We start from the raw sequence: 25,321 nt of genomic DNA on the forward strand, positions 1-25,321 counted from the left end.
AGATACCTTCGAGGTATTGGATATGATCTTCAATACAAATATATAGACCTAGATCTACATGTATACTCTAATTCAGATTGGGCCGGAAGTGTAACTGATTAGAAAAGCACATCAAGATGTTGCTTTAGTTTAGGATCAGCTATGATCTCATGGATCAATAGGAAACAATCATTGGCTTCTCAAAGCTCTAGATAAGCCGAATATATTGTAGCCTCTATGAGAACAAGAGAAGTTGTATGACTTAGGAATTTGCTTGTAGGATTATTTGGTGAGCCCTTGAATCCTAACATTATCCACTATGATAATCATAGTTGCATCAAGCTTTTAGTGAATCCAGTGTTACATGATAGATCAAAGCACATTGAGATTTCTTATTACCATGTTAGAGACATGGTAGAAAGGAATGTGATTCGGTTGGAGTATATTAGTACGAGTGATCAAACAACAAACATTCTTATGAAGCCTCTCTCCAAGGTAAAAGTTGAACACTTTTGGTGGTTGAAAATGTAAGTCAAACTTGAGATTGAGTCTCATATTATTATTTATTTATACTAATATGTAATAGATGTTTAATGTGTAAACTCTTTTTTCATGTGTGTGACTCCATGGTTTTATGGGCACTGTGGACATTATTGAAAGGTGACGATCTTTCAAATAGTGAACGTATTTGATATTGTAAGGTGGCGACTTTACAACAATTTGGTTCACTATCATGATGGATATCATGTGACCTTAATATCCGTGGACATGTCATGATAGTTAATATCTCTTAAACATTTTGATAGATATCATGAGACTTGATATCATTTGAAGATCATAATGATCTTTTAAGAGATAATCATGGTGGGCATTGTGTCCATGGATATACCATGATTTATCATCCATATGGTAGACATCACGAGAATTCACGTCAGTGCACCTACCATGGATTTTCAAGTTATGAAGAATGTCATGTGATACATATGTATCATACCTCTTGATATCACGAGTAAGATGATAGCTCATCTCACGATAAATGGATTTGTTGTGATATTTACTTGGATAGATTTTTTATCTTCCCTAGCTGAGAGTGAGTGTTGAAAATGATAGCTTCGGTCAAATAATTATGTGTGATAATAATAAATAGAATGATATAAATATATGCATGTATATATGTCAATATACATTGTGCATATTGATATATATACATACATATTTAAATGTTTAAAATAATATCATTATATTGATTATTATTTGTGAATCAAATTATCATCCATAAATAGATTGAATTATCATTTATTTTGTTCCAAGTGTGTAATGACCCTACTTATAAAGGCCACTGAAACCCTCAAACTGAACTTAGGAATTTTGTCAAACACTTGGCATGTAATGAATAATAACAGTAATAATATTCAGAATATGGCAATTTCAGATTTGATACTTTCAGATTATAATCGCAGAATTACAATATATATATAAAGCCTTTGAACGATATTTCAATTACAATGCAATAAATTCTGAAATTGTTTTATTACCAATTCTGGACTAATTATTACAATGACTGTATGACAGCAAATTTACCCAAAAATTGACATATATTTCAGAATGCAAGAACCTGGTTTGAAGAACTATGGAAGAACACCACGTTCTGATGCAAATCGTTGATGAAGACCTCCAATTGCACCCCCAAACTGTCCTTAATTTGCAGCTGCTGCCCAAACTAGCAGGGCCGTACCAGGCCGTACCTGTACGGCTGCTAGATAAAAATAATACCAGGGTTTTGGGACCCCCAAATGCAAGGAAAATGGGCGCCTAGGGTTAGGTAGTAACCCTGTAAAACCATAAAAAATAACTCCAAGGGGTTGAGGAGATATGAGCAATTATGTGGTTCCGAACCCTGCTTTGCCAATTCTGAAAAATGCACCTATTCTGTCTTCAAACTCTTGTCAAATGCTTCTCCAATGATAGGGCAAATCTGAAATCCTTATTCCAACCAAAACAAACCCTAACAACGAAGTCTCAATAAGCTACAATGAGATGGCTGAATACCAACTCCAATTATGCAACAATTCAGGTGATATTTCACACCCTCAAAGTCGCCAATCCAAGGGAGTGATTCGTTCCCAAAGATCGAATAACAATTTGCAGATCCAAAGTCTACAAATGTCTTCACAATGAAGAAGTAGAAGAGTTCTCAAATCCAAGCATGTCCAAATGAGAGGCCCAGCCCTCTATTTATTCACTTTTCTAAGAAGTTGCTAGAACTTCTAGAAGCATCCTTTATAAATTCTCATTATAATGCACTTTTTATAATAAAGTAATTTTATAAAATAAAAAGTGCAACTCAACTTAAAATTATAACATGTGGGCCCCAATATCACATAATGATAAAATATAACCTCTTAACACTTCTTCAAGAGCAAGATATGACCATCTGATCTGCAGAATTGACTCTCTTTCCACACCATTTGCCTACGAGAGTCTGGAATAGGCAAATCCATGATCAATGCCAGGTCGAACTAAAGAGGGGACATTACAAAGTGTAATCTAGATTTTCTGTTCGCATTATGATCGTTACTGACCAAATATTATCATGGCAAAAGTATTGATGCCAAATTGATGGAGATAGCATTGACTAAGAATCAAATAAGGATCTGATTAGCACTATTCTAAATGCCGATAATCTTGGGCATTGTTATCTGTTTTGAATTGGTGCTTACATTGCCGCCAATATTGAAAGAGGATCATCATTAGCAGAGAGACATGTCTCGCCATGTGGAGAGACATGACTATCCACTAAATTACCTCTGCAAACTTATATAAATAACCAAACGCAGATTGAATGTGAAGATGTACCGAAATCCATTTGTGCAGTAAAAGCATTCAATTCATGTAAACTCAGAGAGATATTCATTAATCTGTCATAACTGAAATATTATCAGATTAAGAGTATTTGTATTGTGAAAACATTGCTGCATTCCCATTCTGATTATAACCTGCATAAGAAATATTAATCAGTAAACATATTATTCAAGAGACAAAGAAAGATTAAAAGGATATACATATTCTAATCTGCAATAAGCCTAATCAACTTTAACAAATAATTTCAGATATATTATTATTAAAGTTTTAAATAAATTACAATTCAATTAAACTAATTGTAATATATCTTAAATTATTAAATAAATTAGAATTTAATGTAATTATATTCAAATAGATTATTATGGAAGATTAAGCTTTGAAATATCTTTCTTGAAACTAGACTTTCAAATATACATAATTATATTTCATTTTCCAATTGTAAATTATTAATTGTTTGCTTCATTATTTCAAAGTTAACATTTTGAGATGTCTCCATCTAGTTGTATTATTATTTTTACTACCGCAGTATGTTATGTGCAATTTAATTAGTATAAATATGAACAATGAAAATCTATACACTACAATTAATGAGTTGAACTATATATTTTATTTGCTGTCAATATATCTATGCTATGGAAATGCCCTTAATTTTTTTATTAAAAAATATTATTTGACTATTTTTCTTCAAATTTTTGCTTGCCTTTATAAATCCAAAAATTTCCTTATTGTTTGCCAATTTTTTCAAAAAATCCTACACTCATGGTTTCCTGATTTATTCCCCAAACGGTTAAATGCTGCTATGTTAAAGCTATTTGAGTAATTTAGATGAGGCAACTCAAGAACTTGTGCTTGCTTGTCAACATTGAACTCCCATGAAGGTGTCAATTGAATATATCTTAGTTCCAGTTTCCAGATATTTGCTTTGATGGTCATTTTAGGAAATTTTTCCTTCTAACCTGTTGTTGGACTGATGTGTGTGCTTTCTTCCTTGAAGTAATATGAGATGCATTTCAAGAAAGGAAGAGTTACAGGTCTAGCTAAAATGTAGTTAATTGTAAAAATGCAAGAACAAGTGTTGATTTGTGGAACAGCTATTTCCTACTCTGCATATGGCTTGCATTTAAGAACTTTGTTTTATGAATTTGATGTTTGTTGCTTCCATTTTTTATCAGGCTGCCTGTACAACAGTATCTCTCATTGGAATACTGAGTTTCTTCATCTTTTGCAGGGCATTTTCAAGATGCTGCCAAGCTATTTAGCAGGATGCAACAAGAGGGTATAAGACCTGGAAAGGTGAGTAGATAGAAACTTCTGTTCTTGTTGACCTTACATGTTTGTAACTTGTATAGATTATTTTATTAAATGATAGTTACACATGAGCCCAATTAAACTAAAATATTTTTCTGAAAGCATGCAATTCCGGATGGGAAATGGTTGCAGTTGTAGTCTAGCTGTCATTGTTGAAGAAGAAAGATCAAAACAGTCACAAGAGGTTTCTCGGAAAGAAACTGATACATGTTTGATGGAAGCTGTAGAGCCTAGAACTTCATGGGTTATATGCTGATGGGCTATGAGGTAGAAGCTGATTTGTTGACAGCTTATGTAGAAGATCCGTTGTCCAAACCCAGAAACCCAAGTGTTCCTAGATTTGGGACATTTGATTAGAAGGATAGAGAATTGTTTAGTCAATTACATGAACCGGTTATTGAGATGAAGATTAGGAAGGAAGTGGAGCAGTTTGCCTTGAAGAAAGGTTTTACACAAGATAATATTGAGAAGGCCAGAGCTCAGGATGAGGCACAACAAGCTGGCACATCTGTTGTTGGAGGTAATGAAGATGATGTTGAAGTTATATCTTCAATGACTACTAGTGCTCCAATTGGCAGGCAAACTAGAAGCACACCAGTCAAGGAGAAAACTACTCCTTGAGAGAAGTTTCCAGTAAGAAGAAAGGAAATTTTTTTCAAGGATGATTGGTGCAGGAGCACCATTGATGTTCCTTATTATCTCCTTCAAATTCTGGTGTGATAGTTGGTCTTAGGATGTTATTACATGTTCGAAATGTATTGTAGTCAATTCATGTTGGTTTTAAATCATTTGTTTATGTTTTTGTCACAATAAGGCTATGTTAGCCACTTGGTCAAACTGGGTCAATGCCAGTCAAAGGTCAGTTCTTCATAAAATTTGGCCATGTAATGAATATTATGTCTTTGTATGTCATTGAGACCCCTTGGTCATGGTTGGATGGGTCTTTACATGGTTGGGTTGGAAAATTGCAAAGTGCAACTTTTGCAATTTCTTGTCAACTTGTGAAGGTGAACAGTCACCTTTGGTTTTCCTTGTCGAGATGCCTTTGTGGAAGGTGTAAGGACATCTGCCAAGCTTAAATGTATAGAGAGAAGACAATTTGGACAGTTAATGAAAGATTGAGACTGTGATTTTGGTGGGAAACCCTACTGTACCTATAAGTCCTCTGTTTACTTTGCGTAGTTATTCATACTCACCTATGTGTTGATGGGAATGTAAGAGGATGTTTTGCATTGCATTTAATATAATTTAACAACTCTTTTTTTGTAGTTTAGTAGGCTCTTTGTACCCTGATCGGAGTTAGTTATCACTGTGATAGTAGGACTGCTATTTAGGGTTTGGTCTCTATGGGCTATCTCTCACCTTAAAACTACTGTAGTTATGGAGTTTCATGGAGGAAAGGTAGATAGTCCTATGTATTATATGTTTCTGCATTCAAAACCTTTTCTCCCACCTTAGTCATAATGAGCTCTATCATGTAAGATAGGCATTAGAGTATGTGAGTAGGAAGGGTTTCATAGTAGAATGTTGCAGAAGAATGGGAATGGCATTGATTCATTGTGACAACTTCTTAGGAACATAAATGGAGTGTTCACACTAAAGGCATCAAGACTTGTCAAGTGGGTATGCTCCTAAGACCCCTGAAACAACATACAACTTGATTTTTAGGCCTAAAACCTAGGGTTTTGTGGATTAGCTATCTAGAAGTGGGTTGGAGACCTAATTCTTTGAAATCTATTAGAAATCTGAAATTGATGTTTGAATATCAATTTTGTTCCTGGGGTGATTTTGAAGAATTTGTAGTTATTGTCCAAAAACTCAATTAGGAGGCCTAATTGTTTTAGGTCTGTTTTATGATGCAGAGGTGGCAAGGGAATATGGTGGATCCAAGGTCCCAAATACAAACTCAATCAAATGCACAATTGAATCTAGTGACCAAAAGTGCCTTCAATAAGTGAAATGGTAAATTATCCACCAACAAGTCTTATGATGTGATCCAATAGCCCTAAAATATGCAATCCAAGGTACTTGAACAGGTTTCAGAGTTTCTTCAATGGTTTAGACACCAAAACTTCAATATTCCTCAAACTAGGCTGAATAGCATGCCTTGTAACAGCAGCAACAGTAATAAGGACTTTTCTTCAACTTTTTCCAAAACACCAGTTAAAAAATCCTTTATGGAGTTCTTTAACATACCAAAAGGATAGGGTAGGTTGCTTTGGACGGTATATGACTTTTTTCAGTATTTCTCAGATTTTTAAGGCCTAATCCTCATGCATTTACAAAGGAAGTGCTAACCATTCAAACTCCTAGGCTTCAAATCTTTGCATAGTGTCATAAATAGGTTCAAATCAAAGAAATATGAAGTCAATTTGACTCCAAGTGGTTTCTAGGTACCAAAGCCCCAAATTGTGCCCTCAAAACCCTTAAATCTAGGGCTTCCTCAATGTCACGCTTCTCAAATTTTCCTGCAACAAGTAAAGGTTGGAACACTTTGTATACAGCATGTCTATACACATTCCATCATAAAATAGTGCCCTTGTTTGGCCAAAACTCTCTAACCTTCAGCCTACCCTCCAAATTCACTTAGTTTCTTAGTCTTCTTATGGTGATCACCATATAAATTAATCAAACTTGCATTTCCAAGGTTAGTAAGATACTATACATGTTAAATTGATGTCAATAAGATGCCATTCTATGAGAATCAGAGTGCTACAATCATAGAATGACATTCATAGTGTGAAATCTACACAAAAATGTCTTAAAATCCGATTTTCCAAAGACTGAACAGCACAAAAATGATGAACAGCAACTGTAGTAGGGTTTTAGAACATGAAAGAATTCAAAGAGGTGAAATATGAATGATCAAAACATTATGCAAGGCAATCCAATCAGCAAGAGCTTTGAATCATACCAAAAACCCTTTAAACTTTGCAAGAAATCAGATTTTTATTCAATTTGCTGTAGCAGTCCGTACCATGGGTTCTCTTGCCGTACAATGGACTTGTGAAACATTTAATACTCTCCTATCAACTACCCCAACTGATCCAAATTAGTTAGATGGTTTAATTTGGCTTAAAAACAATAAAGAAACTAATTCCCTCCTAAATGTCCATGACCATTATAATTTGAAAATTCAAATTTATAACTTTGTAACTTATGAATTTTTTTGGAATTGCTAAGTGCTGAAACTTTACCAACTCATTCAAATGGACTTATTAACCTATTAAAAAGACTAGTTTATCCTATTTGAAACTTAATTCTATCCTAGACTCCAATTTTAGTCCTAAGGTTTGTTAGGCCTTTTTATTGCAAAGTTATTACATTGATTAATCTTATAGGTCATTATAGGCTCCAAAATACTCCAATTGATGTCATTGGATGTCTTCATGTTCACTGATGCCTTTTTGATCTCCAAAGGTTTATTGAACTCCTTATGTGCTCTAGGTGCCTCTGCACCATTTTAGGCCTGTTTTGCATTTTCTCATTGTGGGTCTTTGTCTTGTTATTTTAAACCCAATATTTGGTTGTTTCAGAGTGAAATGAGATGTTTGAAGCCTCTAGAATGTTCTTGGGAAGTTGGTGGTGAGAGCCCCTAGGAATGCATGTGTGAATGCCTTGGAAGGTGGAGGGTCATTTGGGAGTTTGGTGTAGCTTTGGGATTGGTTGTAGCTAGACGTGAGTTGGTTGTGAGAGATCGGCTATTTGGAGCCTATAAAAGGGCTACCTACTTGTCTGAACCCTGGAGTATATTGGAACATTCTCTTGTCTTTGGAGCTTTCCATCATTGGTTGTGACCTTACCTTGCCACAATGGAAATCTACTTGCATCGTATTGGTCTTAGAGCCATACCAACTTGTTTGTGTTCAGTACAAATTAGGGACAGTTCAATGTGCTGCCTAAGGGAATCAAACACCTTAAATTGGTTATTGAACAAATGTTGAAAAAAAATGACCAAAAATGGGAAGAGGTTGAAGAAAATGATGGAAAAATTGAAGGCTAAGGGGAATAACTTAGACATTGAAAACGATGAAGTCGGGAAGAACAAGAGGGAGTCGAGGGTCAGAACCAAGAACCCGAACCTTCAAGAAGCAAGGAAGTTGAAGAAGTTAAGAAAGAGCAACGAGGTCTTCCTTGAAGCTGTTAGGGAATCCAGGAAAGAGGACTTAAAATTGGAGGTGCCTGCTTTCAATGGGAAAATGGATGGAGAGGAGCTAATTGATTGGATAGCTACCTTCGACACATATTCTGATCTCAATGATGTTGAGGAGGAGAAAAAGGTGAAATATGCTAGAACAAAGCTCAAAGGTTTTGCACTGATATTGTGGAACTACACACAAACTGATAGGGAAAGGAACAATAAGAAACCTATCACTAAATGGAACAAGATGATAGCCTTGATGAAGAGCAAGTTCATGCCAGTTGACTTGAAGTTTAAATGATAAAAAAATTCACAATATCAGACAAAAAGATATGGATGTTGCCACCTACAGTAAGGAGTTCCATAAACTTAGCATGAGGGAAAATCACAATGGCGATTAAAAAGAGCTAGTTGCGAGATAGATTAATGAGTTAAAAGATCCAATCCAAGATGAGATAAGTTTACTTATGCCAAAAACAGTTGATAAGTGTTTTTCAACTCACCATCAGGGCCGAGGAGAAGCTTAAGAAGAAAGGTGGCCAAAATAATAGGGGCAGAGGTGGTAGGAATAACAGAGATAGAGGTAGTTTTGATAGAGGTCAAAGTAGTAGAAATGAAGCAACCGATGATCAAGAAAATAGGGGGGAAAGCAGTCACAGAGGTGGACAAGGTTTTAGGGTCAGAGGAGACCAGATAATAGAGGAAGAAGCTAATGTGGAGGACCAGGTAGAGGTAGTGGAGTCTTCGTAGGGAGATGCTTCACATGTGATCAAGTTGGGCATAAAAGTGGACAATGTCCTAATAAAGCCTCAAGTTCATCTGTAGGAAGAGAGAGGAGGAATCTATCAATTATTGGAGATGATAGCAATAACTGTGTCAATGCACCTATTGAAAGTGCAGTCCCAGTATTGGATGGTAAGAATTTGATGTTAAAAAGAACTTTACTCAATATGCAGCTCCAGTATTGGATTGGAAGTCAACTGAGATGGTGGACAAACTAAAACTCAAGAGACTTCCACATGTAGCACCTCACAAAATCTCTTGGTTGAACAAAAATCAGAATTTCACTGTTGAAGAACAAGCATGGATGGATTTTGAAATTGGAGAATACAAGGACAAAATTTTATGTGAAATCATCTCAATGGATGCATGCCATCTGATCATTGGGAGACCATGGCAGTTTGATATAAGAGCTCAACATGATGGTGAGCAGAACACCTAACTCATCGCTAAGAATGACAAGAAATACAAGATGGACCCTTTACCTGAACCATTTGACAGGGATAAAGGTGAGTCATCAGTGATGATGGTTGGAGGCAAGAAGTTTATCGGCATGATGAAAGAAGAAGACTTTCAGGGGCATGCAATTGTTGTGAAGCCCAAAGAGGATAAGGAGCTGTAGCCTTTACCAAAAGAGGTAGACACACTGTTCAAACAGTACACAAGTATTGTAGCAGGAGAAAAACTAAATACCTTACCACCTATGAGGAGTATCAGTCATTAAATTGACTTGATACCAGGTGCCACACTACCTAACAATGATGCCTACAAGCTCACACCTCAACAAAATGCAAAGATCAGCAGGCAAGTGCAAGAACTTTAGGACAAGGGACTGATTAGAAAAAGTTTGAGCCCATGTGCAGTGCCCTCAGTCCTAGTTATTGTCTATCTTGATGACATATTAGTGTTTATCAGGTCAAGAGAAGAGCATTTGGAGCATCTTAAGTTGGTGATGCAGAAGCTTGAAGAGGAGCAATTAAAGATTAAACTAGAAAAATGTGATCCATCAAAGGTGGATGCCATATTGAAATGGCCAACTCCAAGAACAGTGGGAGAAGTAAGGAGCTTCTATGGACTTGAAACCTTCTATAGGAAGTTTGTCGGAGGTTTCAGTGGGATTTGTACTCCTATACTCAACACCATCAAGGGTGGAGTCAAGTGCAAATTTGAGTGGACTAAGAATGTGGAGGATAGTTTTCAACTCCTAAAGCAAAAGGTAGCAGAGTTGCCAACATTAGCACTGCCCAATTCCATTAAGGTGTTTATAGTGGAATGTGATGCTAGTAAACATGCTATTTGAGCAATTTTAAGTCAAGAAGGATACTTCATTGCATTCTTTTCTGAGAAGTTAAATGAAGCTAAGTAGAGGTACAACACTTATGACCTTAAACTTTATGCTATGGTCCAAGCTTTGAGAAAATGGAGGCACTACTTGGTGCCAAACAAATTTGTGGTGTTCACCAATAATCATGCTCTAAGCTTTCTAAATAGGCAAGAAAAATTGAATTACAGACATGTCAAGTGGATGGAGCAGCTGCAGTCATTCACCTTCACCATAAAACATAAAAATGGAGCAGCTTACAAGGTAGTTGATGCATTGAGCAGAACGGTTATAGGTATGCAAGAAATCCAATTGCAAATTGTGAGATCTGATTGATCAGTTGAAGGATCTATATCATGAAGATGAAGACTTCAAAGAACCTTATGAAGTTTGCTATTATATTGATAACCATTTCTATAGTCAATTTTCTGATTTTGGATTGCGGGGGGGTTATTCTTTAAAGGAAGTAGGCTTTGTGTTCCCAAATTATCTACGTGGGGGAAAACATAATTGTGCACTTGGTGGACATCTTGGAACAGACAGAGACATTTGAACAAATAGCAAGGTTCTACTACTGGCCCAAGTTGCAATTTGATGTCAGGATATATGTTGAGAGGAGTTTCATCTAATCCAGGTTTGTACCTATCCCTTCCCATCCCAAACAAACCATGGGATAACATAAGCATGGATTTTGTATAAGGTTTACATAAGACAGCTAGGGGTGTGGATAGCATATTTGTTATAGTGCACAGATTTAGCAAAATGGCCACTTTGTACCATGCAAGAGTAGTCATGATGCTTCTCAAATAGAAGGCCTATTCTTCAAAGAAGTAGTTGATGCAAGTAAGGTTGCACAAGGACTAGGTAAAGTCCAAACTCGTCTAGGTGCATCCCAAAGCCAAACTACTTCCCAATATGGGTCAGGCCACAAGGAAATAGGTAGTAGATTCTTTTTCCAATCTACCTAATCACTTTCAACCCCTTGTTCCTACTTCCACATCCACAACTCCAACTAACTCCAATTTGACTCCTTACCTTCCCTTCACAAGCAACCCCCTAGGATCTTTTTACAACTACCACCACAAGGTATTGAAGAAGCTTTATAGAGGTATTAGACATCTTTTCCAACATGTTTCCAACTATTTCAATAGTCTATATTCCAATATGTACAACCAAAATTTGCACATAGACCTAAAACCAACCTAGTAGAATTAGGCCTCCAATCTCAGTGTGTAACAACCAAAAATTTCTAATCCTTAATTACTCTTTATTTTAATGAATAAAGTAATCTAGCTTCCTATTCACTTGACAAAGGATTCATGATTATAACTGATTAACAACATTCTTATGATAGGCTTTAACTTCCAATTTAAGTTAACCAAATAAATTACACAAGTACATGTTATCTAACTGAAAAATTTAACTACCATTTCATGTAATCAAGAATTGACTGCATAGTATATGTAGCTGAAACTAAAATAAGATACAAAAGAAAATAACAAATGGAGTTATCAGCAGGATTCAACTCACACCATGCTAAGTGAAATAGAATTGAGATGTCTTGTACAAGTCTTGGCATTGGAGGAGAGGAGAAGCATTTCTAGAAGCTTAACCTCCCAACCATGGACCTAGTGTATCCCCACTCATTTTCAACTTAGAATGGCCCTACCTTACATTGGATAAGGCACGTATACACCATCTCGTCCTGCCATCTGAGCATCCTGTTGTTAGAGTGTCAGCTCCTAATAGACTATCCATCCGACTATGAATTTTTCCAACCTCTAGTGATCATGGAGGCATCATTCACCACTAAACTTACTTTGGCCAGGGATTTTAAGGACACCATGTGCTTGATCACCTACCGCTCGACTTGACAGACCAAACAACACCCTTTTCCCACTATAAGCTGACTAGATTACCATTTTCAGTTTGTAATTCATCTTAAATTGTGATATATTTCTCTCTTTTTTTGCAAGGCATTCATGTTGTCCATTTTATATGGACTACACCATTCGTCTTCGCCATTCTTGTCTATCCTTGATGAATTTTGGTGTACTTTCCAGCTTTCATTATGTTTGATAAATGATGTAAGGTGTTGAATTTCATGGAGGATTGCTGCAAATGTACTAAGCACTGCCATTGTATTTGGTATGTGTTTTCCAAATAGCAGCAACCTCTTCTTTAAATTGAGAACAATCCATGAAGAGACCCATGAATGGGACATGTCTATTCATTTTTAGTTAGATAATTAATGTAATAAAAATTTAGTCATTGTTATATATATATATATATATATATATATATATATATATATATATATATATATATATATAAAATATTAATTTCTCTCAAATAACAATAAACTTATATAAATAAATTATGTCATATATAATTTATATATAGATTTATCCGATAGAAGCTACCAAACATCAACACTCCCTCTTAGCTAGGGAGGATAAACACACATATTACCTCAAAGTAATATCAAGTCAGCAAGATTAAGGATATCTTTGGTCAAAAGATACCTATTATTTTGATATCACATTTGATATCATGAGTATTAACCTTCAGAATATATGATATTCACTGAATACTCTGAGTAATGGTCACCATAGTATCAACACTTGATACTCACCATGTACTCAATAAGGTAATGGTCTGCATAATATCAACATATGATATTCACCATTTTTTAGATCACATTTGAGTATTGATCTACAACATAATTTGTAGACTTGGAATTGGAGAGTACTCGGCAAGCCCAAAATTTTCAACTCGGAAAGAGCTCAGCATATTCTTAACAAAAACTCGGCAACTCAGAATACAATTATAAAATGTATTAAATTAGAAATTGAAATTTCAATAGAGAAAATGTATAGTTTTATATCACTAAAATGATGTGAAAAATGCATCTAATCCAATGTTCTCCTTGCATCAACATGTCTACCCATGTGTTTTACCATCTATAAATACGCGAAGTTAAACTCGAGAGTACTCGCCCAACAAAAAAACTTGAGAGTACTCGGAGAGTTTGCAAACTATGGTCTACAGAATATAAACATATGATATTCACCAAATACTCTTTGAGTAATGGTCTCCAGAATATCAAGATGCAAGATATACAACAAGTACTATGAGTAATGGTCTCCAGAACATCAAGTTGCACAACATTCACCATGTACTCAAAAATTGTTTATAAGGTATGTGCACATGCATTCTCATAATGCTTACCATATAAACATCCACCATCCAAGGTATAATATATCATGATCTGCATAGACATTGTAAGATCGTCACCTTTCAGTAACTTATGCAAATACAAGTGATAAAATTTGGAAGTCGTCACTTCCTCATGATGTACACAGGGGGTAGGGCCAATAAAATCACACAGTCACAAGGTATATTCATGAATCACAGTCCTCTCGATTGCTACAATTTATTGATCACTGGAAAATCCATCTCAACATGGTTTACTCTCTCTGAATCAATAAGATCGAGATTTCTGAAGGTTGACTAAATCACATCTTCTATTTGCTTCCTCTCTTTCAAGGTTGCCTCTAATGAAATGTTAGGTTGCCTCTGAATCTCAATCTTCCTCTTCCTGCACTAACATTCTTTGAAGAAAAAGATTAAGGCACATAACTCGTATAGAAATATGGATAAGAGATAATACCCAAGGATAATATTTCTGCATAATAATATAAGATCACCCCAATACAATATAGATAAATGTATATGCTTGGAACATATAAGCATATCTACCATTTTCTATACATATACTATGATCAATATTTCAATATATTATTTCCTTTTTTAATACCACATTTTCTTTGTTTATATGCTTACAATATAAACATCCACCATCCAAGGTATAATCTATCATGATCTACATAGACATTGTAAGATATCCATCATAAGAGAAAATTAAATTATTGTAAGATTGTCACCTTTCAATAACTTATGCAAATACAAGTGACAAAATTTGGAAATCGTCACTTCCTAATGATGTACACGGGGGTAGGGCCAATAAAATCACATAGTCAAAAGGTATATTCATGAATCACAGTCCTCTTGACTACTACAATTTATTGATCACTGTAAAATCCATCTCATCATGGTTTACTCCCTCTGAATCAATAAGACCGAGATTTCTGAAGGTTGACTAAATCACATTCTCTATCTACTCCCTCTCTTTCAAGGTTGTCTCTAATGAAATGTTAGGCTCCCTCTGAATCTCAATCTTCCTCTTCCTACACTAACATTCTCTAAGGAAAAAGATCAAGGCACATAACTTGTATAGAAATATGGATAAGAGATAATACTCAAGGATAATATTTCTGCATAATAATATAAGATCATCTCAATGTGATATAGATAAATGTATATGCTTGGAACATATAATAATATAAGATCATCTCAATATGATATAGATAAATGTATATGCTTGGAACATATAAGCATATCTACCATTTTCTATATATATATACTATGATCTATATTTTCAATAAATTATTTCCTTTTTTAATACCACATATAAAAATCTAAAGAAACCAATTTCATTTATATTCATAACAAATTGTTTAGAAAATATATATTCATGTATATACCTTCCTTATACATTTAAACCATATAATATTATAGTGATGGACAAGAAATATTTAAATACATAGTATACTTTCCACAAATCTGACCTTTATTCATGGGCCTTGGTGCTTGATGTTGTCTCACCCTAATTTTCCAATGTGTCATGTTGAAATGTCCCCTTTTCTGATTTGATATGGTATTTCACACCTCTAATTAGATTTTCAAAATCAAACAACTGTTATCACAAAGATCCACCAAATTTCTCAAGAAACCCCAAATCGGGTATGCCGAAAATAGTGCCAAAAAGCTTCACAGCTTCACCTGTTATTAATAAATCTGAAAGTGAAAATTTTTACAGAAAGTTCAGCAGCATAACAGCCTACAAAATGACGTTTCCAGATCTATATAGCCTTTACACAACAGCTCACAAATGTAGGACAAAAACTATGCTCATCGGGCTCCCGAAATTAACACAAAATGCCCGGAAACACCACAAAAACACTAATAAACTATCTCAGAAGTTTAATCACGTCCCAATACATATATTCAGCTCTATTTTAACAGCTTAAAGTCTGAAATACAGCAGCAACCAAAACTGATATGAAATGCTCAACTGAAAACACCAAACTCATGCAAAAAACACACCCAAAAACCCACAAATCTACACTGTTCAGCACAAAGGCAAACTCTGTATGAGCATGCACATGGAATGGCTTCAAACTCCCGTCCTTAGCCTTCCTGGAAACCTGCAAACTCCCGTTCTTGGGTCTCCCTGGAAACCTGCAAACTCCCGTTCTTGGGTCTCCTTCTCCACAGGTTTGGCAGCCTCTGAAGAATAACAAAGAATGAGCGAAAATCAAGTCTGGAATCGCCCCCAAAATGCCTCCAAACCTCTTTAAAAAGGGCATAACTGTAACTCACGTCCAAGAGAGGTTAATGAAACATATTTTAATAATAATTATCATTTATTAGTCCAACGGTTTCCAAAGATTAACTCCCTTTTTCCGAAACTTCACTTTCTTGGGCCTGCCTGTCTTAGCAAAGATTATTATTTTTTAATTATTTGAAAAGGGGACATGACAAGTCCTCCCCTCCCAAACATTGCTTGTCCTCAAGCAATGGCTGAACAATAAACCAATCAATCCTCCTGGATCCCAAATGTAGTCATGAACTATACTACTACCAATTAACACAGACTCCTGCAAGATCCTCTGCAATATGACCAAGAGGAATCCATAATCAAACTGGCAATTATAGCTTAACCAAACTCCAAAATCACCATTACCACAGTCAAAAACCCATGAGACACAAACTCTTAGAATATCAAAACCCAAGTAAAGTGGACTACCAACATAGTAAATACCATCAATGCATTCCACTGGCCTATATGGAATGTACAATCCAACTCTGCAACAATGGTGAATGCTCTCAAATGCAACTATACCAAGTATGGAGAATCCACACACTGTACAACTCCTGCAGTCAACACAACTCTGTAGATCATTGGCCACTATCTCATAACCATAACTCCCATGCACCCCTGATGGTGAAAAACCATCACAAGATAAACAAGAAGAAATGGAACCCAAACCAAATTTTCCTGCCATCAACTCCTCAGCATAAGGATCAATTGTTAACTGATGTACATACCCTGCAATATAATGTTGATTAAAAAAACCAACCTCAGTCAACAGCTCACCATGAACAAGTGATACAACCCACTGTGACTGATCACTAGCTAAGTCAGGAGATGTCATAGCCAAAGGAGTAGAATCAATAACAACACTTGCTGAAGCATCACTCCAAAACTCCTGCTCTAAGTCATGTATTATCAAGCTATCAACTACAGAACCTGTCGCCATGTCATGCCCATCACAACTCTCATCTCGAGGCATCAAACTATTCCATAACTGATGATAAGCACTAGGAACCAAAGTACATCTCTGTATCATAATCTCATCAACATGGTCATCAAAGGTAAATTGATGAGCGTACCTCACAGTGTAATGCCGATAGAATGCGCCAATCTCAGTCAGTGGCTCAGACTGTAATCCAGATGAAACTAACTGCAATTGATCATCAACCATGTTGGAACTGACTACTACCTCCAAAGATATCACCAAGGGAGTAGTATTACTAGCAGGAACCATGCCAACTATCGACTCACCAACATCACACATGACCTTTGATACATCTCTAGTCTCTGTGCCTTCAGTACTAGAGGCCACCACCCTGTCAGGCATACAATAATCTGCTACAATACCCAACTCAACTAAACCTGACTCTAGTGGGAATGAACCTGATATGCCAATGTTAGTATCAAGGATGGATGCATCCCCATCTCCACTGTCTCTGACAATCTCAGCCATGGACATCCTCGAATCACCAAACACCATAGCTTGTGACTGTATAGAATCAGATAAAGACTGTAGTCGCTCTAACTCCATGGTCACCTTAGCCAAATGAAACTGTGACTCCTTGAAAGCCAACTGTGTACTCTCAAGAATCTCAGAAGTCACCTCAAGCTGCTCAGTAAGCTCACTCACCTCATCTTCCTTGGCCAACAATGCATCATATGCTGTACTACCCCACTCCATAAGATAATCTCTGTCAGCTACCAACTGCATATAATTCTGTCTCAAAATCTGAATAGCCTCCCATAAAGAGTGGATCTTTGTCAAGGAAAGATAACTTCCTTCCTGCTCATCACTAGTAGGAGAACCCCATCCATAAACTGCTAATAACTGATGAGCAGCATCAAAATGTTGGCAAGTGATAGCAATGTCTCGGTCACTAACTCTCAACTGATTAGACACATGATGGCATTGGCTTGACTGTCTCCTACAAACCTCCTTTGATGCACTGTCTAAAGGAGTATCCTCAAAGTTACTAGTCTCTAGAGTATTACCATCCATGTCCTGTGAATCAACTCTAAAGCTCATATCAACATACAGAGTATCAAAAACTGTAGCACTGCTGTCCAACTCCTCTGTACCCAAAGAAACTAAGTCTTCAAAATTGCCCACTACATCCTCCTGGATGTCATCAATGCCAATATGATCCTGGGACTCATCTGTACACACTGCCAAATATGAAAGATCATCAACACATTCCAGCAAGTATGGTCGACTGGATATATGAACAAAGCCCAACACCGGTGTATAAAAACTAATACCAACATCAGACAAGATACTGGCACAAGAAAAGACAACACCGTGTAATCTGCTAATCAAATCCATGATAGCACCCAAACAAACACTGCTACCAAAAAGTGTTAAAGATCTCCAGTCAACTGAATCCCAAACAGCAATATAACAATCTCGAGTCCATATCCGTAAACTAGAATCAACTGGTAACTCAAGAAAACTCCTCATCTGAGTAATATGACCAATACCAACTAACTCCACATACCTGTCATGATGAGGTAATGAAGTCACAATACTATCTTCACTCACCTTCAGCTGGCGGGATAAATCATGTGAAGTACTACCTGCCTCAACCTCATGTGATGAAGCATCTAACTGCGCCTGGTACTCTTTCTCAGCAAAGTCATGAATGCTCAATGTCTGCTCATCTCTACCAGGTATCTCACCATCCTACACAACAACATCCTCATAATCATCATCTGAACCCACTACACTGTAGTCACTGCCTGTTGTAACTATACCATCCTGAATACCTGTGGCATCACCCTTTGACAACCTGTAAACAATTGTCTCAATTTGAGTATCAAGTTGACTGTTACTATCAATCTGTGTAATATCCTTTCCCACCACCTCCTGTGGCAAAGTAGAATCTGAGACCTCTACTTGGCTATCAGCTAGTTTCTCAAACTCCTCATGCAAGTTCTTGGGAATTGTATCATCTGTCCTGTGAGAAAATCTGCCAAATAGAAATCCAGTCAACTTATCCACCTTAGCTGGGTCAGATAACATGTCATTCATTATACGGTGGTGCTCAACCAACTGTTTAGACATGTCATGGCTTATTTTCATAAGTTTATCTCGAATGTCTAAATAACCATCCTTTCTACTATTTTGACTCTGGCTATCAATTGTCCAAGATCGTTCCCTCTGAGACTCTGTACTATACCTGTCCATTCTGGATAAAGTAGAGTGTAACCCCAATAGGATATAACTTCTTCAAACACCAAGAACTAACATGCAAATGATTAAAAGTAGCATGCAACCATAGATTTGGACATGCAACTGATTAGAAGCAACATGCAACCACCAAATTATGACATGCAAGATCTGGGTAGTTGTCGAAACTGACATGCAAAATCTGGGTAGATGTCAAAACTGACATGCAAAATCTGGGTAGTTGTCAAAACTGATATGCAAACTTCTACAACCACCAAATTCACCAAGAACTAACATGCAAATGATTAGAAGTAGCATGAAACCATAGATTTGGACATGCAACTGATTAGAAGCAACATGCAACCACCAAATTATGACATGCAAGATCTGGGTAGTTGTCAAAACTGACATGCAAGATTTGGGTACTTGTCAAAACTGAAATGCAAACTTCTACAACCACCAAATTCACCAAGAACTAACATGAAAATGATTAGAAGTAGCATGCAACTATAAATTTTGACATGCAGCTGATTAGAAGCAACATGCAATCATAAATTATGACATGCAAGATTTGGGTAGTTCTCAAAACTGAAATGCAAGATCTAGGTAGTTGTCAAAACTGACCTGCAAACTTCTACAAACCCTCAGGCTGGCAAGATCATGGCTCTGATACCACTGAAATGTCCCCTTTTCTGATTTGATATGGTATTTCACACCTCTAATTAGATTTTCAAAATCAAACAACTGCTATCACAAAGATCCACCAAATTTCTCAAGAAACCCCAAATCGGGTATGCCGAAAATAGTGCCAAAAAGCTTCACAGCTTCACTTGTTATTAATAAATCTGAAAGTGGAAATTTTTACAGAAAGTTCAGCAGCATAACAGCCTACAAAATGACGTTTCCAGATCTATATAGCCTTTACACAATAGCTCACAAATGTAGGACAAAAACTATGCTCATCGGGCTCTCGAAATTAACACAAAATGCCCGGAAACACCACAAAAACATTAATAAACTATCTCAGAAGTTTAATCACGTCCCAATACATATATTCAGCTCTATTTTAACAGCTTAAAGTCTGAAATACAGCAGCAACCAAAACTGATATGAAATGCTCAACTGAAAACACCAAACTCATGCAAAAAACACACCCAAAAACCCACAAATCTACACTGTTCAGCACAAAGGCAAACTCTGTATGAGCATGCACATGGAATGGCTTCAAACTCCCGTCCTTAGCCTTCCTGGAAACCTGCAAACTCCCGTTCTTGGGTCTCCCTGGAAACCTGCAAACTCCCGTTCTTGGGTCTCCTTCTCCACAGGTCTGGCAGCCTCTGAAGAATAACAAAGAATGAGCGAAAATCAAGTCTGGAATCGCCCCCAAAATGCCTCCAAACCTCTTTAAAAAGGGCATAACTGTAACTTACGTCCAAGAGAGGTTAATGAAACATATTTTAATAATAATTATCATTTATTAGTCCAACGGTTTCCAAAGATTAACTCCCTTTTTCCGAAACTTCACTTTCTTGGGCCTGCCTGTCTTAGCAAAGATTATTATTTTTTAATTATTTGAAAAGGGGACATGACACATGCTCCATTCTACGATTTCATCTTTCAGTCAAACTAATTTTGTGCTATGTGCTTGTCATGCTCCCTTTATTAACCCTTTTACCAATCTATGGGTTCTCGAGGCTGAAAAAGGGGAAAGCCTTTATTATTTCCCTTAATGTGCTACATGGACACCACGTAAAATGCTTGTGAACAAACCCTTTGGTTTCATTGGCGAATGATGTGCTATTTCCTTTGTTTCAACTTTCAACTGTCATGTATTGGCTCGATCCAATAATTTTCCGCTTCATATTCCCCATTCTAACTTGGGTCATTGGTTGCATAAGCCTCTCCGCTCTCCTTTCTTTTACTAAATCACCAATTTATATATCAAATGTTTAGTTTGTATTGAAATAGGATGTTGTTTGAAATATCTTTAATATATTTCTTTTCTATGGATCCTAACTTGGCACAAACTAGGAGGATATTTAAAAAGTTCATATCTTGGCTTTTGACCTATAAATAACCCTTACAATAGTTTTAATTCCAATACTTCCACCTTTGGCCTTCTTTCTAATTTCCTGACTCACTGACCTCCCTCCTCTCAATACCTTACATCACCTCACATATAAAGTCGATTATTTCATGGGTGTCATCCTCACGTATGAAAGTAGAGATCAATGTATTTTCCAAAACTTCATCTATGTTCCTGCTATTTGCCTAGATATACAATCCTTGTTGGTAGATTGCCAACTATATCACCATGCTACCTATTTATTTTGTTGACTATGGCTTACTCGCGCTGAGTAATGAAGCGACTCGGGAAACACAATGATTGCATTATCGCTAGCTTTTTATTGCTGACATGGCATGTCTTGCTGAGCATCAGACTCGTTCAAACTTTAAATCACTTCATGTATTCTTTTTTCTTTCCTCTCTTTCCCTATTGTTGGTGTAATTCTAGTCTTCGCTATTCTCCATTAGAAGTGGAATTTTTTTCCAATGCCTTCTTCAAACTCTATCATTTTCCCTCCTTATCTTTCCTCCCAATTGTAGATGTCTTATGATCGAGAGGTCTGATATTTTTGCCTGAAAATAGTGTTTCATCCTTCTATTGGATATGTCATTAGAGAAGTGTGTGTATTAATTTGCCCTCTAGCAATACCTTGTGCTTTGAGCAGGTTGCAATAGAGAAATGTGAGTAGAAGAATCTATCCCGTCTTCTAGCGAATGAAAAAACAAAACTGCTGAGCTTGCCTTGAATGCTCTAGCTTTAAAACTTTAGTTGTATTGATAATGGAAGCAAAATTAGACTTAGTAGACACTTCTTGCACTAGGCCTGCCACAAATTTAATGGTATTTTCTCGCCTTGTCAAGAGACATGGCCATAGCTGGAGAATGGATACTCTATCTTCCTTGTCTTATTCGATGTTATATGCACATAATCAGTGCCAACTTCCATTTCTATATTTGTAAGTTGGCTCTGATACCATGTTTATTTTGATGGAGAATCGCTGCAAATGTACTAAGCATTGCCATTGTATTTGGTATGTGTTTACCAAATGGCAGCGACCTCTTATTTAAATTGAGAACAATCCATGAAGAGACATATATATTAGTTAGATAACTAATATAATAAAAATTTAATCATATATATATATATATATATATAATATTAATTTCTCTCACATAACAATAAACTTATATATATTGGCCCCCTATTGGTGAAAAAAGTTTCTGCAACCGCCTACTAGTTTAGTGGCTAGCTAGTGACTAGCCACCTAGTCAAAGTAGTAGGTTGTCTTTTGGTAATAAAGAATCTACGGCTTGTGAAACCGATATAACGAGAAAGAGGTGGATAGTAAAAGCACCCAACTCATAATTGAGAATAAACTATATCTCATATATAATTTATATATAGGTTATCCGACAGATGCTACCAAACATCAACATAAGGTAACATCTTTTGCATTCAAAAACATATTAAAAAAAAGGATTGAAGATAAGAGCTATGGGTTCAATTCAGCTAAACCCTTTCAGCCATAACTAGGCTTCCCAATCTCAGAAACATATGAGGTCGACACCTTTGTATTGGAAAGCTCACGGCATATACCCAGTATTCATCTCATTATGTTGCATAAGCATTTAGAAGCAAAGAAAATATAGTAAAATAGAGATCCACTATAAGACCTGTGGGCACCTTGTATGACTGTTATAACAGACCAATTCCAATGGAACTGACTTGCATTTACTTGACAAGGTCTACCTAGACCAACGTGGAAAATCATTGCACTATGCTCTAAAACGATTAAGTAAGACATAGCAAAGATGAATTCTAAGAGAAAATGACCTTGCAAGAAGCTCGATGCAATTATATATCACATGTCCTTCTATTCTTTAAGCTATATGAGCTCCAAAAATACTCGATGGGAGACTCTAACCAACAAATTCAAGTGAGCAAATAACTATATGTATTATAATAATATGGTAGCTTTAGATTGGCAAATAATGGAATAATGCACTGAATAGTAGAGACTATGCGATGAACTTCTCTACCTGAGATTATCAATGATCAAAATTCAAATAATGGTAGCCCCGATCTATGTTTTCGCACTGAGTAAAAGGATGTGGAGAGAAGCATGGGTAAAATACTTGCAGGGCCAATGTCACTAAAGCAAGGACTGTGTACGCGTGAACCTCACCTCCTCTGCTTATGCACGGAATTACAGATATGAGCTTGGCTATCAAAAGGACAAAGAGAGATACATTGCATGCGAAATAACAAGGTGGCAAGGCATGCGTTGCTTGTTACAATTCTTGGCAAAGAAAACATGTAAAATAAAGAAGGTTGAATTGTTAAATGGCACATAAGTGGCCGCTAGACTTTTGGTGAAAAAGAAAAGAAAAAGGATTATAGCCTTTAGATTATTATATTAATAATACTCATATCATTTACATATGTTCATACGTGTTATTTATACATACATATTCGTCATATTTCAAAAATACATAGATATACATATACATTGTATTTTTTTACATATATGTACATGTACATTATATTGGAATATACGCAGACATATATGTAACACGTCCAAATGTACATAAGTACTATGGGTATTATTGATATAATAAGTCATGTCTAGCATCACAAGAAAATGATGAGTATCTAGATCCAAATTAAAGGTAACAATGTTTATTTCGCTTAATCTTCACATGAATATATTCATATGTATCTTTTTAGATTAGACAACCTAGTCAACTCATGGTGGACACTTGGTATTATCTAGTCTATCTCAGTCTGCTTTTCCCTGACCAAGGTGGTTTTAACGAAGTACCTGATAACTCAGTGGCAGGTGGGTACTTGTGCCCTATTCCCTCTTTGCCAATGCTTCTCCCCCACTTCGTCGCACTCTTGCAAAAAGAAAATAACATGGTGAAAGCATATTTTTGAATTATTCAAATACAATTTAGTTGCCATAACTAACAATCATATTAACTAACCATTTCCAATTCATATAATAACATAACGGTTAACCAATGTTTTGTATTTCACATGAAACATAACAAATAACCAATATTTCCACATCAAATGAAATCAAAATGAATAACCAATTTAACCAATCATTTCCAATTTTGCTTGCAGTCTCAATGGCTATATAGAATATTTAAAATATAAAAGTAGGGGATGTAACACCCCCCGTGTGTTTCATCGTCCCCAATGAACAAATACAACTAAGTATACAAGAAAATATCCACAACAATTATGTACGAACTATCATTAAGTCTCAAAGTTCTTAGTTTAGATCATAATGTAGTAGCATCATTCTACAGTTCACGTTCTTGGAAAAAGATGGGGAAGTTTCTGGAAGATTTTATCATTATCTTCCCAAGTAGCGTTCTCCTCGGCATATTGGTCCCACTAGACCTTGCATTGGGTGACATCCCAATTCATAAGCGTAGCTTATGCACCTCTCGTATTCTAAGTGGTTTTATTTCCACCACTCCTGGTTCTTGCACCTGCAAGAGATTCCAATAAATTACATGCTCAACATTGGCTATATACATTTTAAGTTAAGATACATGAAACACATTATGGATCTAGGTAAGGGTTGGAGGTAGAGCAATTTTGTAGGCTATAGGATTTTCGACTTCCAATACGTCAAAGGGTCCCACATATCTTGGGGCCAGCTTGATGTGTTTACCAAATTTGATAACACTCTTATGGGGTTTTACTTTTAAGAGAACCGTTTCTCCCACCTTGAATTCTCCGATAATTCTTTTAGCATCTGCATAACTCATTTGACGGTCATTCGCCTCCTTCAACTGTTGATAGATTTGAACTACCTGTTCTTCTATTTCTAAGAGCATCTTGGGACCAACAATTATCTGATCCTCAATCCTATTCCAACTTTCATGGGGTCTACATTATCGTCCATACAGAGCCTCAAAGGGTGTCATCTTAATAGCAGACTGATATGAGTTATTATAGGCGGATTCTACCAAGGGTTACATATCCTAGCTATATTGCTGATCCATGGAGTATACTCCTAGAAGATCTTCTAGTACTTGGTTCACCCTTTCTATTTGCCCATTAGTTTTTGGATGGTATGCTGAACTGATATTCAATTTTGTTCCCAAAGTGGAGAACAAGGTTTGCCAATTCTAGCATCCCTATTTAATATAATCTTTTTTGAAACCCCATGAAGTCTG

The 25,321-nt window shown here is 36.2% G+C and overlaps 1 protein-coding gene across 3 annotated transcripts in view; it reads left to right on the forward strand.

Moving 5' to 3' along the window:
* Window positions 1-25,321, forward strand: part of EMB976 (Tetratricopeptide repeat (TPR)-like superfamily protein) — a 146,848-nt gene that overhangs the window by 97,984 nt on the left and 23,543 nt on the right. For all 3 annotated transcript variants that reach the window (XM_089803487.1, XM_089803490.1, XM_089803489.1), the window contains exon 7: window positions 4,070-4,134. In XM_089803487.1, the coding sequence (XP_089659613.1) occupies window positions 4,070-4,134 (65 nt within the window). The remainder of the gene's footprint in view (window positions 1-4,069; window positions 4,135-25,321) is intronic.

The sequence above is a fragment of the Cupressus sempervirens genome, chromosome 10 (genome assembly GCF_028749045.1).
Source record: "Cupressus sempervirens isolate cs-2001-9-10 chromosome 10, ASM2874904v1, whole genome shotgun sequence".
Lineage (NCBI taxonomy): Eukaryota > Viridiplantae > Streptophyta > Pinopsida > Cupressales > Cupressaceae > Cupressus > Cupressus sempervirens.